This window comes from Anomaloglossus baeobatrachus, chromosome 6, assembly GCF_048569485.1.
Source record: "Anomaloglossus baeobatrachus isolate aAnoBae1 chromosome 6, aAnoBae1.hap1, whole genome shotgun sequence".
NCBI lineage: Eukaryota > Metazoa > Chordata > Amphibia > Anura > Aromobatidae > Anomaloglossus > Anomaloglossus baeobatrachus.
Genome location: NC_134358.1, coordinates 34,224,100 through 34,241,637, shown reverse-complemented (window position 1 = coordinate 34,241,637; position 17,538 = coordinate 34,224,100). Strand labels below are relative to the sequence as shown.

Sequence of the window (17,538 nt, the reverse complement as noted above, 5' to 3'; positions counted from 1 at the left end):
CCGTATTGGCCCCCGTCACTGACCCCAGCTACAATATAATCTGGCTTCCCACCTCTCCAAGAAGATATAGAGGGACAGATGTGGCTCTTGGCAGAAGGGGAGGGAAAAATGTTATAAAAAAAAAATTTGTCAATGGGTTGAAGGGATGAAGTCTGCAGGCATGATATATGACTGCTGAATCGTGAGAGTGTGCGAAGTGCACGCTGCAACATTTCCACGGTACGTCTGATGCGAGTCAGCGGCCAGGTGACTCCATGTATGTGATTTGCATACTAGCTGTCACATACCAACTAGACTTATCCAGCTTCTCTCAGACCATGTCTAGTTGTCACATAACCGCAAGTTTGCAAATCACGTACATGGAATCATGTGACTGCCCCATCACCGCAGCACTGTCGGGGTAGAGTGATCGCTATCACAATTCATCAATATGCAGTCATATAAAATGCCTGCAGACTTGTTTCCCAAATGTGGACAACCCCTTTAATATGTAATTTTGTTGAGGGGATGAGGGCATTTTATATTTCACAATTCATATATATGCGTGGTAGGCAGCAGCTTAGGATAGGAGAAAGTGCTTTGGCTAGTGGAAGTGATGTTCTTCTTTACAGGCACATTGTTCTGGTACATAGAGATAGGAATACAGATCTATATACCAGTACACCTCTGTGTACTTAATTTTATATATTTATTGCATAGAGGTATACTGGTATATAGAGTTGTGTCTCTATGTACCAGTACAATGTGCCTACAAAGAAGAACATCACTTAGAGATGTAGCCAGAGCGAATTCTTAAGTGATGTTCTTCTTTACAGGCACATTGTTCTGGTACATAGAGATAGAGATACAGCTCTATATACCAGTACACCTCTGTGTACTTAATTATATATATTTATTGAATAGAGGTATACTGGTATCTTTATGTACCAGTACAATCTAATATATAAAGCTGAGTGTATGTGTGTGTGTATATGTGTGTGTGTGTGTGTGTATGTCCGCTAAAGGAACCCGCACCGTCGCATTTACAATCAAGAAATTTTGCAGAGAAGCCTCATGTGACTCAGGGAATGTCATAGACTGTTTGGACGGGAAAATGTAACCCCGCGCTTTACAGTTAGTCTCCAAAATCCTGCCTCCATTAATCTGAATGGAGCTGGGAGATATGGGCTATTAATAGCAACTGTCAGTGGTTGCTATAGGAACAAAATAAACTGTTAGTATAAGAAGCTTATGTGTGAGGTAATAAGATGGGGAGACGGATAGAGAGAGACAGAAAGAGACAGACAGACACACAGACAGAGACGGGCAAAGAGACAGAGACAGACGGGCAAAGAGACAGACGGGCAAAGAGACAGACGGGCAAAGAGACAGACGGGCAAAGAGACAGACGGGCAAAGAGACAGACGGGCAAAGAGACAGACAGGCAAAGAGACAGATGGGCATAGAGACAGACCTGGAAAGAGACAGATGAGAAAAGAGACAGACGGTGAAAGAGACAGCCCTGGAAAGAGAGAGCCTTGGAAAGAGACAGCCGCACAAAGAGACAGACCTGGAAAGAGACAGCCCTGGAAAGAGACAGGCGGGCAAAGAGCCCTGGAAAGAGACAGCCGGGGAAAGAGACAGCCGGGGAAAGAGACAGCTGGGGAAGGAGACAGCCGGGCAAAGAGACAGCCGGGCAAAGAGACAGCCCTGGAAAGAGACAGCCCTGGAAAAAGACAGCCCTGGAAAGAGACAACTGGGTAAGGAGACAGCTGGGGAAGGAGACAGCTGGGGAAGGAGACAGCTCGGGAAGGAGACAGCTGGGGAAGGAGACAGCTCGGGAATGAGACAGCTCGGGAATGAGACAGCTGGGGAAGGAGACAGCTGGGGAAGGAGACAGCTGGGGAAGGAGACAGCTCGGGAAGGAGACAGCTCGGGAAGGAGACAGCTGGGGAAGGAGACAGCTGGGGAAGGAGACAGCTGGGGAAGGAGACAGCTCGGGAATGAGACAGCTCGGGAATGAGACAGCTGGGGAAGGAGACAGCTCGGGAAGGAGACAGCTGGGGAAGGAGACAGCTCGGGAAGGAGACAGCTGGGGAAGGAGACAGACACAGAGAAAGAGAGAGACACAGAGAGAGAGACTGATACAGAGACAAACAGAGAAACTGATACAGACAGACAGAAACAGACAGAAACTCGAAGAGAGAGAGTTACTATCCCGGGCAATGCCTGGGTACTACAGCTAGTGTGACTATATAGAAGAACATCACTTCTCCTATCCTCACCATCCTGACTCCCAAGAGCTGACCACTGAATAAATATTACCATCTCTCTCATACAGAATACCAGCTTGATTCCCAACCTCTGCTGCCATGTGAACTTGCAAGAGAAAAGGCCCTGACAAGCGGAAGCCCCTATATTCCGCAGTGCTCGGTGGAGGGACTCTACAGGTATTGTTACAGTAAAACACTATCTCCAGAGCTACAGTATAAAGAGACTATTGTCGCAGTCACCTGAAAAACAATGCACACAAATGATGTTGACTGAATATTAAAAGCAGCTTTTAGTTCATATAAGGAATTTTAATTATTCCATACTGTTTTCTTATGGTTTCTTTTTTACTTGAACATGAATATAACTGTAATGTAGTTTAATATTTGGCCACTAGAGGGCAGCAACATATTAAAGGAGTTTTTCAATTTTCTCCAGCGTCTTTATTAACTCAAGATTCTTTTTTGATTCCAGATTCTGTCATAGACTAGTTTTTATTTTCTTTATTCTTTGTTCTCATCCCCTCCGGTGTAGGAATGTTCAGTGTGACAGAAATGGCGCCACCTGCTGGTGTGTAGATGCTGATGGCGCGGAGCTCCCGGGCAGTAGAGTGTCGGGGTCGCCGACTGGATGTAAGGACAATCATTATTACCAGATCTCTTATGTCATCATGTAAAGAATTATGCGTATTATTCTGATACAATATAAGTCCAGGAGTTATATAAATAGTCCAAAAATTGTATCTCCTGATAATTACCTCAATCAATTAGAATAACATATGTGGAGTTTACAATATAGATCTTTGCAAAAATGTAATCTCATATACAGAAAATAAGAGATGACACTGAGGTAACCTAGTTAGATAGAAACAGCAGATATAAAAGGTTTACACACCCCTGTTAACATGCCAGGTTTTTGTTATGTAAAAAAAAAAAGTCATAGCACGAATAATGCTTTCAGAACTTTAGAAATTCATCTTGAAGGTTTTATTGCAAAATGACTGATACCTTAAAATGTTCAAAATTCCCTCCATCCTGGGTAAAGCCCCTGCTTCACTGTTTCAGTTGCTGACAAACAGTCCTAAAGCACAATATGGTTCCACCATGCCTCACTTTGGGTATGGTGTTTTTTGATAATACTCAGTTTTGGCTTTGTGCCAAACACACCTTTTGGAATCATGGCCACAAAATTCAACCTTGGTCTCATTAGACTAGAACACTTTTTCCCACTTGCTTTTGGCAGACATGGTGTACATTTGGCAAAACATAGCCGGGCTTTGATGTTTCTTCTTTGTAATTAAAGGCTTCCATCTTGCCACCCTACCCCACAGGCCAGACATACAGTATGAAGAATATGAGAGATTGTTGTCACAGGCAGGATACAACCAGTACTTGCCAAAAATTCCTGCAGCTCCTTTAATGTTGCTGTTGACCTTTTTTCAGCATCCTGTACTAATTATCTTCTTGTCTTCACTGATGTCACTGTTTGCTACATTTAAGTCAATTCTTGATGATGTCCTCATTGGTCCATAAAAATGGTTTAGTCCCCTTCACCTAACTGATAATTTTCAACAATAAGATCCCTTTGCTGTGTTGTCAGCTGTTTACAGATAATGGCTTTTCCTGTAAAATGCAACTAAAAAATGTCATGAAAATCCTCCTGGAAGAGCAACTTATTCTATGGGATTAATAGACTCCCTGTAATAATGGCAGCCATCTACTATGTGACATGAGGGTGAATGTGATTGGAGATGTGTTCAGAATCAGCCAATTAGAAGAGGGTGTTCACATTTATGCAACTATATTATTTTACTTTTATTATTTTTATTTTCCTCCTCAAAATGATTTCAGTTTGTTTCTACAGATTATAAGTGCCATTAAAGGTGGACAAAGTTCTGAAATGTTTCTTCTTGGTAGAATTTTTATGTAACAAAAATAATGTATTTATTATTTAACAGGGGTGTGTAGACTTTTTATATCCACTGTAGATAGATGTTTGGTACAGTATAGATATTGCTGCCTTATGCTTTCTATTCCCTGTGAGACTTGTGTGCAGCTCTGGGTCTGCAGAAAGACCCCCCCCCCCCAGTGAGAACCATTATACATTGTCCCCCTCCTCTATCCTCTTTTACTTTCATACATCTTAATGGGCTTAAACTGGGCACCCCTTTCCTTCTATCCATCACATTTATGGGGGGGGCGCCCTCATATTCTGTATTTTAGGTTTATCCTTTTGCCAGCTGAAGAAGCAGCAGATCTTACTGGGTGGATATCTGAACAGCAGCTCCACGTCCTTCATCTCACGCTGCAAAGATTCCGGGGACTACGAGTCTGTGCAATGTGATCAGCAACTGGGCGAGTGCTGGTGTGTGGACAACGAGGGCATGGAGATCTACGGCACTCGGCAGATGGGGGCACCACAGGAATGTGAGTCAAATATGCAGATCTTTACATTATAGCATTTACCAGCAGGCACCACTAGGGGGAGCTCACTGCTGATTTTATAGATTCATTTTCAGTGAGCTCCCCCTAGTGGTGGCTAAATGCAGATGCAATTTTACTATCTAACTTTATGGCAGTTGGAAAAGAAATTGGAATTTTTAGTCTCTCTGCTCAAATAGCTCAATTCTGTCTTCTTGAAACATGAAAATATGGTCGCCGTTAGGTTTAGGGGAGAGGCTTAGTGTGGGATTTGCCTTGTGGTCTTATAATTTCTGTGCATTGTTGCAAGACGGGACTTTGCCATTGTATTTTGGGCTGAGAATAAGCAGTGATAGATGCTTATTGGACTTGAGTTGGGCATGAGCAGTCTCTTTACATTATAGCATTTACCAGCAGCCACCACTAGAGGGAGCTCACTGCAGATTTTATAAATTCATTTTCAGTGAGCTCCCCCTAGTGGTGGCTAACTGCAGATGCAATTTTACTATCTAGCTTTATGGCAGTTGGAAAAGAAATTGGAATTTTTAGTCTCTCTGCTCAGATAGGTCAATTCTATCCTCTTGAAACATGAAAATATGGTCGCCGTTTGGTTTAGGGGAGAGGCTTAGTGTGGGATTTGCCTTGTGATCTTGTAATTTCTATGCATAGTTGTGACACGGGACCTTGCCATTGTATTTTGGGCTGAGAATAAGCATTGATAGACTGACAAACACCCATTGGACTTGAGTTGGGCATGAGCAGTCTCTTTACATTATAGCATTTAGCAGCAGGCACCACTAGAGGGAGCTCACTGCAGATTTTATATATTCATTTTCAGTGATCTCCCCCTTGTGGTGGCTAAAAGCAGATGGAATTTTTCTATCTAACGTTATGGAAGCTGGAAAAGAGGTGGAATCCTCTTGAAACATGAAAATATGGTCATTGTTAGGTTTACGGAACAGGCCCAGTGTGGGATTTGCCTTGTGGCCTTGTAATTTATGTGCATAGTTGCGACACGGGACCTTGCCATTGTATTTTGGGCTGAGAATAAGCATTGATAGACTGACAAACACCCATTGGACTTGAGTTGGGCATGACCAGTCTCTTTACATTATAGCATTTAGCAGCAGGCACCACTAGGGGGAGCTCACTGTAGATTTTATACAATTAATTTTTAGTGAACTCCCCCTAGTGGTGGTCAAATGCAGATATAATTTTACTATTTAACTTTATGGAAGTTGGATTTTTAGTCTCTCGGCTAAAATAGCTCAATTCTGTCCTCTTGAAACATGAAAATATGGTCACAGTTAGGTTTAGGGGAGAGGCTTAGTGTGGGATTTGCCTTGTGGCCTTGTAATTTCTGTGCATAGTTGCGACACGGGACCTTGCCATTGAATTTTGGGCTGAGAATAAGCATTGATAGACTGATAAACACCCATTGGACTTGAGTTGGGCATGAGCAGTCTCTTTACATTATAGCATTTAGCAGCAGGCACCACTAGGGGGAGCTCACTGCAGATTTTATACAATTACTTTTCAGTGAGCTCCCCCTAGTGGTGGCTAAATGTAGATATAATTTTACTATCTAACTTTATTATTATTTATTTATTTATTTATTTATTTTTCTACTCTAATTATTGCATTTTCTATAACTGTTAATTGTTTGTATATGATTCTCCTGAATTGTAAAGCGCTGAGGAATATGTTGGCGCTATAAAAATAAAGATTTTTTTATTATTATTATTATTATTATTATTACTTTATGGCAACTGGAAAAGAAGTGGGAATTTTTGTCCCCTGACAATTCTGCCTCTGAATGTAAATGATAGTTCCATTCACTGACAGCAAACAAGGACTGTCAAAATAGAGACAACTGAGTAATTTAAGAAGGCAATGTCCTTTATTACAATGACTATGCTTTCTATGCAGTAAAATAGAAATCCCCTTCAAGTCTGAGGACATCTATTTTTTACCTTTTCCAGTATTTATTATGACAGCAGGAGGTGAGTGTGCTGACCTTGCAGGAGGCAGTGACTTGTCTAACTAATGAATCAAGTGTGAAAACAATGACTGTAATGTACATAGATGTAGGCACAGGGCTTTCAGCAGCACAGAGTATTTCAGGAGAGTAGAGTTGTGATATAATTGGGGAGCAGCGACCTGACTGAGGATGAGGCTACAATATAATTGGGGAGACAGTGGATGACGGATATTGACTTTGCAGGTCCGGAGAGGTGCACGATCAGAGACCGCCGGATCCTGCATGGAGTCGGTGAGAGGAGCCCCCCGCAGTGTAGGAAAGACGGAGAATTCCACCCCGTCCAGTGTAAACTGGTGAACACAACGGACCGGATGGTTTTCGATGCTGTGACAAGTTTTAGCAGGTACAGAACTTAATGAGGGATAATTCCAACATAGATCATGGATATTTCCAGTACAGGTCATGGATATTTCATCACAGATCATAGATATTTCTAGCACTTTTATGGATATTTCGTGTACACATTATGGATATTTCATCACCGATCCTGGATTTTAAGCACATGATGTTTTTAGCACAGTTCATGGATAAATCTAGTAGAAGTCATAGATATTTCTGGTACCGATCTTGGATAATTCCTGGGCAGGCCATTGATAATTCCAGCTCAGATTACGGATATTTCTAGTTTAGCGCTCATCTGAGGCTCCTAATTCTCGGTGCTGGTCAGCTGTCTGTAGCAGGAGACTGACATTTATGGAGCCCAAACCTGGGAGGCAAAAGGGCGAAACACCCTGGGGGGACAAGAGCGAAACACTAGTTCCAGTACCATCAGCATAAGCAGATTGATAGCACTGGTTCTGGCACTACTATTTGGCCACTTTTTCATATATTTGGCCATTGATGTGGTATTTTCCGGGCATTATCTAGCATTGTTATTTGGACACTATATGGGGGAACTATACTTGCATCCTCTGGCACAGTTATTTGGACACAGTATGGTCCTGTTAGAGGGGCATTGCTGTTATTTGGGCTCTTGTCTCCAGCACGCCTGGCTCTGAGCATTCTAGCAAAATCCATCACGGCTTTGGATTCTGATGAAAACTCCAGCAAAACCATCCAAATAGTCAGGAATACAGGACTCAGACCTGTGTTAAGCAGAAATTCCGTAGTTTTTGGGAAATCTCGTTCTTAACAGTGAATGTCTGCTGTAATCTACAATTGAAAGTCCCGGAGAGTCGGCGGAGAAACTCAGACCACACAGATTAGCTGATATAAATTCCTTCTCAGTGAAGGTGCATATGAGTGACATGCTTTATTTTTACAAGCCTTTTATTTATTGAGCCATAGTGGGTTAATATTTTAGTAAAATTCTTGAGTAAGCAATTGGTTATATTAAAAGCATATGCAAAAAGCCTGTGACATTTATCCATTTTTTGGAATTTGGTTTCGTCTTCAGCCATAGCTCACAAAGTCCTTATCACGTAGAACACTAAAGGTACCGTCACACACAACGAGATCGCTAGCGAGATCGCAGCTGAGTCACGGTTTCTGTGACCGTTAGCGATCTCGTTCTGTGTGACACCTACCAGCGATCAGGCCCCTGCTGTGAGATCTCTAGTCATTGCAGAATGGTCCAGGCCATTTTCTTCAAAGGCGATGTCCTGCTGGGCAGCACACATCGCTGTGTTTGACACTGTGTGACAGGGTCACAGTGACTGCTGAGATCGTTATACAGGTCGCTACTGTGACCTGTATTGTTCCTGCATCGCTGGTAAGATCTGACTTTGTGACATCTCACCTGCGACCTCCCAGCGACTTACCTGCGATCCCTATCAGGTCGCATTGTATTCGGGATCGCTGGTAAGTCGTTGTGTGTGACTGGGCCCTAAGAGCCCTTGTTTCACAATATCAGCTGCTAAGCTTGGTGTAGACGTGCTTACAAGATCTTGTTACTTATATAGAAAAAAAGCTTAGTTATAGAAGAAGCATATAGAAAAATATATTGTATTCTCCCACCTGCGATGGTCAGCAGATTGCTGGTTGGCTTTTCTTGTAAATATGAGGAACACACAAACCCCCCCTTTAATGAATTTGACAGTCCTGTTACCTCAAGGGAATTCTGCATCACAACTGGGCTGATGATAAAATGTGGACAATCTGGCCACAGAAACTTTACAGGAATTTTCAGGACTTTAAGGAGGATTCTTGTTTTGCAATGCAAGTTCATATAAATACAGATATCTTAGATCTGATGGGGCTAGTGTACTTACTGTAAAAATGATCCATCAGAATCCCTTGTGAATGTCAAGTCCAGCAAGACATTGAAAGGGTTCATGTGCTCAAATGTAATCAATTACTCAATTGCTGTACTCCTAATTTTATTGGCAGCCCCTTAGTGTCCCTCCTCCCTACTGCTGATTCTTCAATTAATACCACACAATAGGTCAAATCCATCTATGGACACTCCATTAATCAGATTATATCCCAATAGGAAGAAATATGAATTTTTTCATCCCAAAAAAAGGAGTATTCAATGTCACAATAATACAAAAATAATTTTATTAAATTTTAATTTTAAACAACACCACACAATAAAAATAGTGAATTGCAGTCAAAAAGTATGTGTATCAGGATGTCGCGGTATCAATATTGCACATAATATCCAAATAATGTCCAGTCTGTGTTCAACAATAAATATTGTTGGGATATTGGGAGCGAAACACGTGTCGGGGATCGGGTGTCTGCGGCGCACGTACTGAGGTAACTTTGCTGTATTTGTATGATGCCATGCTAGCATATTGCACCGGAGGTTTTTGCCATGCCGGTTCTCACGTGTGTTCATAGCGGTCGCCTAGGTGGCTGCTGGAATGCGGCATTGTGATAGAGCATTAGGAACCTTGCACGCAATCCAATATGTCCGATTGGTGTAACTTACATAACTTGTATGCCGATATCACTCCCTCCATCTCTTGTTAGCTATAACTATCATTGAAGAGTGACACACTGTGTTTGCACGAGTGTCTTTGCATACTACTAGCAACAACTGATGGAGTGACTATGATTTGGTGTGGGAGGAGGACTATGATAGGCATATACCAGCATGGTGTCTATATCTCCGGGGTTGTTCAATGGCTGTTAGCCGTTATATAGGGATTTCTGTGCCCTGTCTGTTTTGCATATCAGATCCACCCCTATGTCTTGGCCATCCAAGGATTTGAGGTGGTGTGTACTGGGATTCTGATTGTGTATATACAGACACAAAACATTTTGGTACGGGTTATATATATACAGGAATTTCTAATAAAGTTTTTTCATTAAATTGGTGTTTGATTGGAGGAATTGATACGTCCTCTCATGCCGATTCGACTTTCTCCGTTCCTTGTCTGGTGCATAAATTACTTTAATGATGTGTAGTGGAGCTTTAATGCTGACACTGATTGACACATATGCACAGTAACATCGAATGTAGTGACTTTGGCTCGGCATGGGAGGAGGGATTATAAACAGACTTCAATATAGCATTGAACATCCCGGAGCTATGTAGACACTGGCAATGGCATTATATAGTGACCATTAGGCCTCAGGTTGATTTGCAAATGTACTTTGACATTTTAAATACCTGAAATGATATTTATTGTTGAACACAGACTGGACATTATTTGGATATTATGTGCAATATTGATACCGCGACATCCTGATACACATACTTTTTGACTGCAATTCACTATTTTTATTGTGTGGTGTTGTTTAAAATTAAAAGTTAATAAAATTATTTTTGTATTATTGTGACATTGATTCTTCAATTAGCCTGATTGACAACTGCTCAGTTCTCGCCTCCCTGCCCACCTAGCCTGACTGACAGCCCCTCAGTGTCCCTCCTCCCTGCTGTTGCTGAACCTCCACCCGACCTTGCCTGAATACAGCCCCTCAGTGTCCCTCCTCCCTGCTGTTGCTGAACCTCCACCCCACCTTGCCTGAATACAGCCCCTCAGTGTCCCCCCCTACCTGCTGCTGGATCCTTACCCTTATAGTCTGATTGACAATTTCTTGGTGTCCCTCCTCTCAACTACTACATCTCAGCACACCTGGCCTGACTGACAGCCCCTCAGTGTACCCCCTACCTGCTGCTGGATCATTACCCTTATAGTCTGATTGACAATTTCTTGGTGAAAAAAAGCATTATCAGTACCCGGCCTTAACGTATGTTCATATGTAGCATTTTAATTGATTTTTTTTTGTGCATGGAAAATGCAGGCTTCAGTCAAAACTTGTCACGCTAGGTACGGGGAAGTACCAAGCAAGCGTCGAAAGGGAAACCCTGCATCTAGGGAAAAGGGAGATGGTGACTAGAGATGAGCGAACCGGTTGCGGTTCGGCTCGAGATCGGTTCGCCGAACGGAGGTCTCGTTCGAGTTCGGTTCGGCGAACCGCTCGAACCGCATAGGAAACAATGGGAGGCAATCACAAACACATAAAAACACCTAGAAAACACCCTTAAAGGTGTCCAAAAAGTGACAAACAACTCAACACAAACACATGGGAAAGTGACAAGAACAAATTCTCATGCAAAAACAAAACAGCGTAACGAGGAAAAAGAGGACGAGACACAGATATAGGCATGGCACGCCCTTCTAAAATCATGTAAAACACCGCAAGGTGACTCCAAGCGGAGTCTCCCTTTTTTCCAAAAATTGAGCCACACAGACACCCCATCAGTGGCAGCAGTTGTGCCCCAGTTGTACACTTCACAGGTAGATTAGCATCAAGCACATTCCAAATCCACAAGCATTTCCTCTCCCCAGGATGACACAGGGGTAGTAAATTCCTTCTGGATCCATGACTTGTTCATTTTGATGAACGTCAGTCTGTCCACATTGTCACTGGACAGACGCGTGCGCTTATCTGTCAGCACACACCCAGCAGCACTGAAGACACGTTCAGAGACAACGCTGGCAGCTGGACACGACAAAATCTACAAGGCGTAACTGGAGAGCTCTGGCCATTTTTCTAGATTTGAAGCCCAAAATGAGCAAGGCTCCATTTGCAAAGTCATGGCATCGATGTTCATTTGGAGATACTCCTGTATCATCCTCTCCAGCCGTTGACTATGTGTCAGACTTGTTGTCTCTGGTGGCCTTGCAAAGGATGGTCTAAAAAAATTATGAAAAGATTCCATAAAATTGCTGTTACCAGCACCAGATACGGTCCTACTGGTACGGGTAGACTGTTGAAGATGACGAGACCGTCCCATGTTTGTCAAGTTACAACTGGGAGATTCCCTCCCTGCACCTGCACGGTTGTTTGGTGGAAAAGCCGAGCTAAGATCGAGTAACAGCTTCTGCTGATACTCCTGCATACGTGCGTCCCTTTCTATGGCTGGAATTATGTCACAAAATTTGGACTTGTACCGGGGATCTAATAGTGTGGCAATCCAGTAGTCATCATCACTTCTAATTTTGACAATACGAGGGTCATGTTGGAGGTAGTGCAGCAAGAAGGTGCTCATGTGTCTTGCGCAGCCATGCGGACCAAGTCCACGCTGTGTTTGTGGCATAGAGGTGCTAACCGTTCTTTCTTCCTCTGACATCTCCCCCCAACCTCTTTCAACTGAAATTTGACCAAGGTCTCCCTCATCCGCTGAGTCTTCCATGTCCATGGACAGTTCGTCCTCCATTTCTTCATGTTCTCCTGCACCTTGCTCAACATTTCGCCTGCTACCATGCGGCCTTGTTGATCCCTGTCCCCCATGGTCCCATGCCTGCCGCGTTGGTGATGATGAACGTCTGGACCTTGGTGATGTTGTTGTCCCTTGCGCATATGAATCCTCCTGTAGTTCCTCCCCTTCCTGTTGTCCCACCCCCTGACTCCGAATAGTGTTTAGCGTGTGCTCCAGCATGTAAATGACTGGAATCGTCATGCTGATAATAGCATTGTCAGCGCTAAACATATTCGTCGCCATGTCGAAACTGTGCAGAAGGCTGTATAGGTCCTTGATCTGAGACCACTCCATCAGGGTGATCTTCCCCACCTCTGCATCTCGTTGGCCCAGGCTATACGTCATGACGTATTGCACCAGGGCTCGGCGGTGCTGCCACAGTCACTGTAACATGTGGAGAGTTGAATTCCAGCATGTCGCCACATCGCATTTCAGGCGATGAACCGGCAGGCCGAAAGACTTCTGGAGCGATGCAAGTCGCTCAGCTGCGGCGGTTGAACGGCGGAAGTGAGCAGACAGTTTTCGTGCCCTGGTCAGAAGGCCATCTAGGCCGGGATAGTGGGTTAAAAATTGCTGGACAACAAGGTTCAACACGTGAGCCATACAAGGCACGTGTGTCACCTTGCCAAGGCGAAGGGCCGCACCCAGGTTTGCAGCATTGTCGCACACGGCCTTACCAGGCTGCAGGTTGAGTGGAGACAACCATTTATTAAACTCAGTCTCCAGAGCTGCCCACAACTCAGCCGCTGTGTGACTCCTATTTCCAAGACATGTCAAGCTAAAGACCGCCTGATGCCATTGCGCTCTGCTGCCAGCATAGTAATGAGGGGTGCGTGATTCCTTCTGCGCAGTGAGAACGCTGGTGGCCTGACCAGGCAGGCTTGGGGCAGAGGTGGAGGACCCAGATGAGGTGGAGGAGGCAGAAGCAGTGGCGGAACTTGGACAGACAGAGGATTGACACACAAGTCGTGGGGACGGCAAAACTTGTGCAGCAGACCCTTCACCATCTATCACCATAGTTACCCAGTGCCCAGTCAGCGACATGTTACGTCCCTGTCCATGCTTACTGGTCCAAGTATCGGTGGTGAAATGCACCCATTCACACACAGAGTTTCTCAAGAAAGCGGTGATGTGTGCGACATGCTGGTGTAGCGCGGGCACACCTTTCTTAGAGAAGTAGTGGCGACTAGGCATCTGGTACTGGGGCACAGCGACAGACATAAGGTCTCTAAAATCCTGTGTCCACCAGGCGGAAAGGCAGCATTTCGGTAGCCAAGAGATTACAGAGGGATAGAGTCAACCTCTTAGCTTTGTCATGGGTCGCAGGAAATGGCCTTTTATTTGTCCACATCTGAGGGACCAGGATCTGGCTGCTGTGTGTAGATGGTGTTGAGTAGGGTGTCCCTGGAAAAATACAGGTTTGTGAGGAAAGTGCAGGCGTAGACATGATGTTGCCTTCATGCAACGTTGATGCTATCGATGTCTGAGAGAGCTGTACACACGCACTTGTTTCTCCTTCCAAACCAACTGACGACCTACCAAGCAAACTGCCTGTTGCGGTTACTCTGGTGGAAGTTGTGAGTGGAAAACCAGGTGTGACAGCTGTCCCTACAGTCCTAGAAGAGGAAGAGCGCGCGGATGCACTGGAAGGGGCAGGCGATGGATGGTCCGCTCCGCTAGGCCGCATTGCAGCACGGTGAGCTTCCCACTGGGACATATCATATTTATTCATGTGACGATTCATGGAAGACGTTGTCAAACTGCGGAGGTTTTGCCCTCTACTAACAGAATCACGACAAATTTTACATATCACATGATTTGGGCGATCTTTTGCTATGTCAAAAAAGGACCAGGCTAGGCAAGGCTTAGAAAGCATGCGACCTGCTGATCCACCCCGACTAGTGCTCAGAGGCACAGTGGTGGCTGAGGATGCAGTTGTAGCCGTGCTACCAGTACTCCTCCTCTGTCCAGGAAGGTGCAAGGTAACTTCGTCATCAGTTGCATCCTCCTCCACCGCCTCTGTTGACCTCCTCGAGTGCCTGACTGTGGGTTGACAGTAGGTGGGATCTAGAAGTTCCTCATCAAGCGTTGTGTTTGCACTACCCTCCCCCTCAGACTAAGCCTCTTCCTGCCCTGAACGAATATTTAAGTTGTCATCCCAATTTGGTATCTGCGTCTCATCGTCATCAGTATGTTCCTCATTGTCTATTACAACAGGTGTTTCAGTTTGTGAATAAGGGTCAACATTATGTCATGAACTTGGTCATCACGGCCTGAATCTGAGTCACAAAGGTTCTGGGCATCACTGCAGACCATTTCCTGGTCTGTACTCACTGTAGCTTGGGAGCAGACCTCTGATTCCCAGGCTATAGTGTGACTGAACAGCTCTGCAGACTCAGCCATCTCAGTTCCACCATACTGAGCAGGGCGGATGGAGACTTCAGAGCTGGGAGAAAGCAAGTTTGATTGGGATGACAACTCAGAGGACTGGTGTTTTTTGGATGCGGTAGTTGAGGTGGCGGAGAGGGCACTTGTTGGACCACTTGAGATCCATTCAAACATTTTCTTTTTTTGGCCATCATCTACCTTTGTTCCAGTTGTTCGTGTCCGTAAAAAAGGGAGCACATCGGATTGTCCACGGTAAGTAGTAGACATCTTACTTTTGCTGGTAGATGGTCTATCTTCAGCAGATGTTAATGGAGCTTTGCCACCTTCCCCACGGACAAACCTTTTTTTCCTTTTCCAACACGCCTCTTCCCCTTTCCACCAGCATCTGTCATTTTGCCACTCATTTTGATTGCGACAAGATTGTGCACTTAAAATGTGGTAGTAAAAATTGAGAGGTGGTGTAGATTGCAGCGGTGGTCTAGCTTTATTAACAGCAGAATAAACAACAATAACTATCCCTGACAATGCAACTACGACCCTTAAACTGGCATCACAGTTTGCTAGTATAATGGCTTAGTAACAATCAGTTGGAGTGTGCAAAGAGCAGGAGGGTACAGTGGCAGGGTTGTGGGTCAGTGTAGAGGAAAGGAAGCCTCACTTTCTATCCCTCCTAATGGTGAAATGCAGCGAGGAAGTCCCTGACCTTAGCTACACAGACGCTGTTATCTGTAGCTGTTAAAACCTCTTTCCACGGACCTGACTGTCCCCTTTGGCTCTGACCCTGCCGGTATTAGCCCTTACAAGGGCTGAAAGAAACTTCTATCCCTATTCTGTATAGCGCTGTGTATAGAGCGTACACAGCAGTATCGGAGACAGGAGCTACGCCAGCGGTGACTGACACCCAGACGCAGAAGGCAGATAATAGCGTCCGGACGGGCAGATACCCGTTTTTATAATGCAGGGACATGTGACATGGACATTCTATCACACATGCCGTTGCTTCTCTGGCTAAAAGTCCACTTAGCTGTGTGTGTGTCTGGGATTGGCTGACATGCTGGCCCGCCCCACAAGACGCGCGCGCTTAGGGAAGGAAGACAAGGAAAAAAAAAAAATGGCGATCGCCATTATCCCAGCAGCAGTGATCTGAATGCGCTGTTCCCGCACACTATACACTGAAATTTCATAATAGTGTGAGTCACAGAGTGACTTACACTATTACAGCGGAAAGCCAGCTAGTAATTAGCTTAGCTTTTTGCTGCTAGAATCGTTATCGAACGTAACTAGAACTATCGAGCTTTTAGCAAAAAGCTCAAGTTTTAGTTCTATCTAGAACAGCCCCCAAAATCACTCGAACCGCGAACTGGAGAACCACGAACCGCGCTCAACTCTAATGGTGACCCCTGACCAAACCTACATCTGGTCCCTGGGGTTCCTCCCCACCGTAGATAGGTTCTGCACCTATGCGCTGAGCCAGATACCTGACCCTAGATATCCCTAGTGCTGGGCCCTAAATAGGAAAAAAGGTGGAAAGCACTTTTCGTAAACCCCACTAAAGACACAAGGGGAACACAAGGGGGAAAAAGAATGAACTACTTCTCCACAGATGACTAAGGCAGGAGTTCAGCAAGGCTTCAGCAACGATACCACAGAGGAGTACAAGCCACCTGCTTGCAACCAGAGCTAGAATGAACTGAATAATATCACCAGCACCAGTCCAGGGGAGCAGGGAGTATTTAAGCACCAAGAGAATACTGATGATCAGCAGCTGGGTGGAAGGCGAGCTCCTACTGGGTTCTAAAAAGGAAGAGATGAAAATCCAACAAGAAAGCTACCTAATACAATGAATACTGACAGCAGGAACAATGGAAAGTCAGGGAGCGTTCTGTGCAGCCAAGCACTGTGACCTTCTATGGCCAGAAACCACATGACTGTCTGTCACCTGTGACACACCCGGGACAAAACTACAGAATAAATTAAATTAGTTTTTTGGTGCTGAGTTATTTTGATATCAATGAGGAATAACAGCAGTAAAAACGCTGAAAGATTAGAAATTCTGCATTTTTTAAAACAAAAACATATCTCAGGTCAAATAAAGCAAGGTAAAAAATAAATCCCATTTACAGTATTTAGCCGTTACTGTAAAGCACTGCTTTTTTTACAACACGAAAAATCACGGAAAATACTGTAGATCCACACATACAAAAAGGCAGCAAGTGATCAAGACCTTAAAGTGAGCGGCAGGAAAGATATTTATATATTTATTATATAGTGTAATTATCTTGCCTTATCTAGAATTCCAGCAGTACAATTGTTATATTATCTACCATATAATGATATCGAGATAACTCCGCTCCTACTGACCTAGTCTACACAACAAAGCTGACAAGTGATATACAGAAAACAGCACATCAACCTATCGTCTCTGCTACATTTTTGTGACAATATGTTTCCATTGGTTGTCTTTTCTGTTCTCTAATTCATCTATTGATCCTGATGGTCACGGTGCTGATTATACGATCCCCGAAATGTTAAAGGAAGGAGGCAGCAGCTGCGTCTAATTACACCAAAAAAGTGACAGTATTCAGTCAGACAGGGCTGAGGGCCCCTGCTGTGCAGTTCCTGTTACTGTGGAAAAGTAGAGTGTGAAAAATATATATAAACACTATATACCACAGCGGCCTTTTTGATCTTTGAAGGACAGACCATAAAAAAGTAAAAAAATGTAAAAAAAAATATATACACAAAATAGCACCTCTAAAAACACCATTCCCCAAAAATCATTG

At 44.2% G+C, this 17,538-nt stretch overlaps 1 protein-coding gene across 1 annotated transcript in view; it reads left to right on the top strand.

Moving 5' to 3' along the window:
* Positions 1 to 2,204: 2,204 nt before the first annotated feature.
* TG (thyroglobulin) overlaps positions 2,205 to 17,538 on the top strand; it is a 221,975-nt gene continuing 206,641 nt past the window's right edge. Inside the window, exons 1-5 of the mRNA XM_075316012.1 lie at positions 2,205 to 2,220; positions 2,321 to 2,429; positions 2,785 to 2,882; positions 4,473 to 4,676; positions 6,895 to 7,054. Coding sequence (XP_075172127.1) covers positions 2,205 to 2,220; positions 2,321 to 2,429; positions 2,785 to 2,882; positions 4,473 to 4,676; positions 6,895 to 7,054 — 587 coding nt within the window. The remainder of the gene's footprint in view (positions 2,221 to 2,320; positions 2,430 to 2,784; positions 2,883 to 4,472; positions 4,677 to 6,894; positions 7,055 to 17,538) is intronic.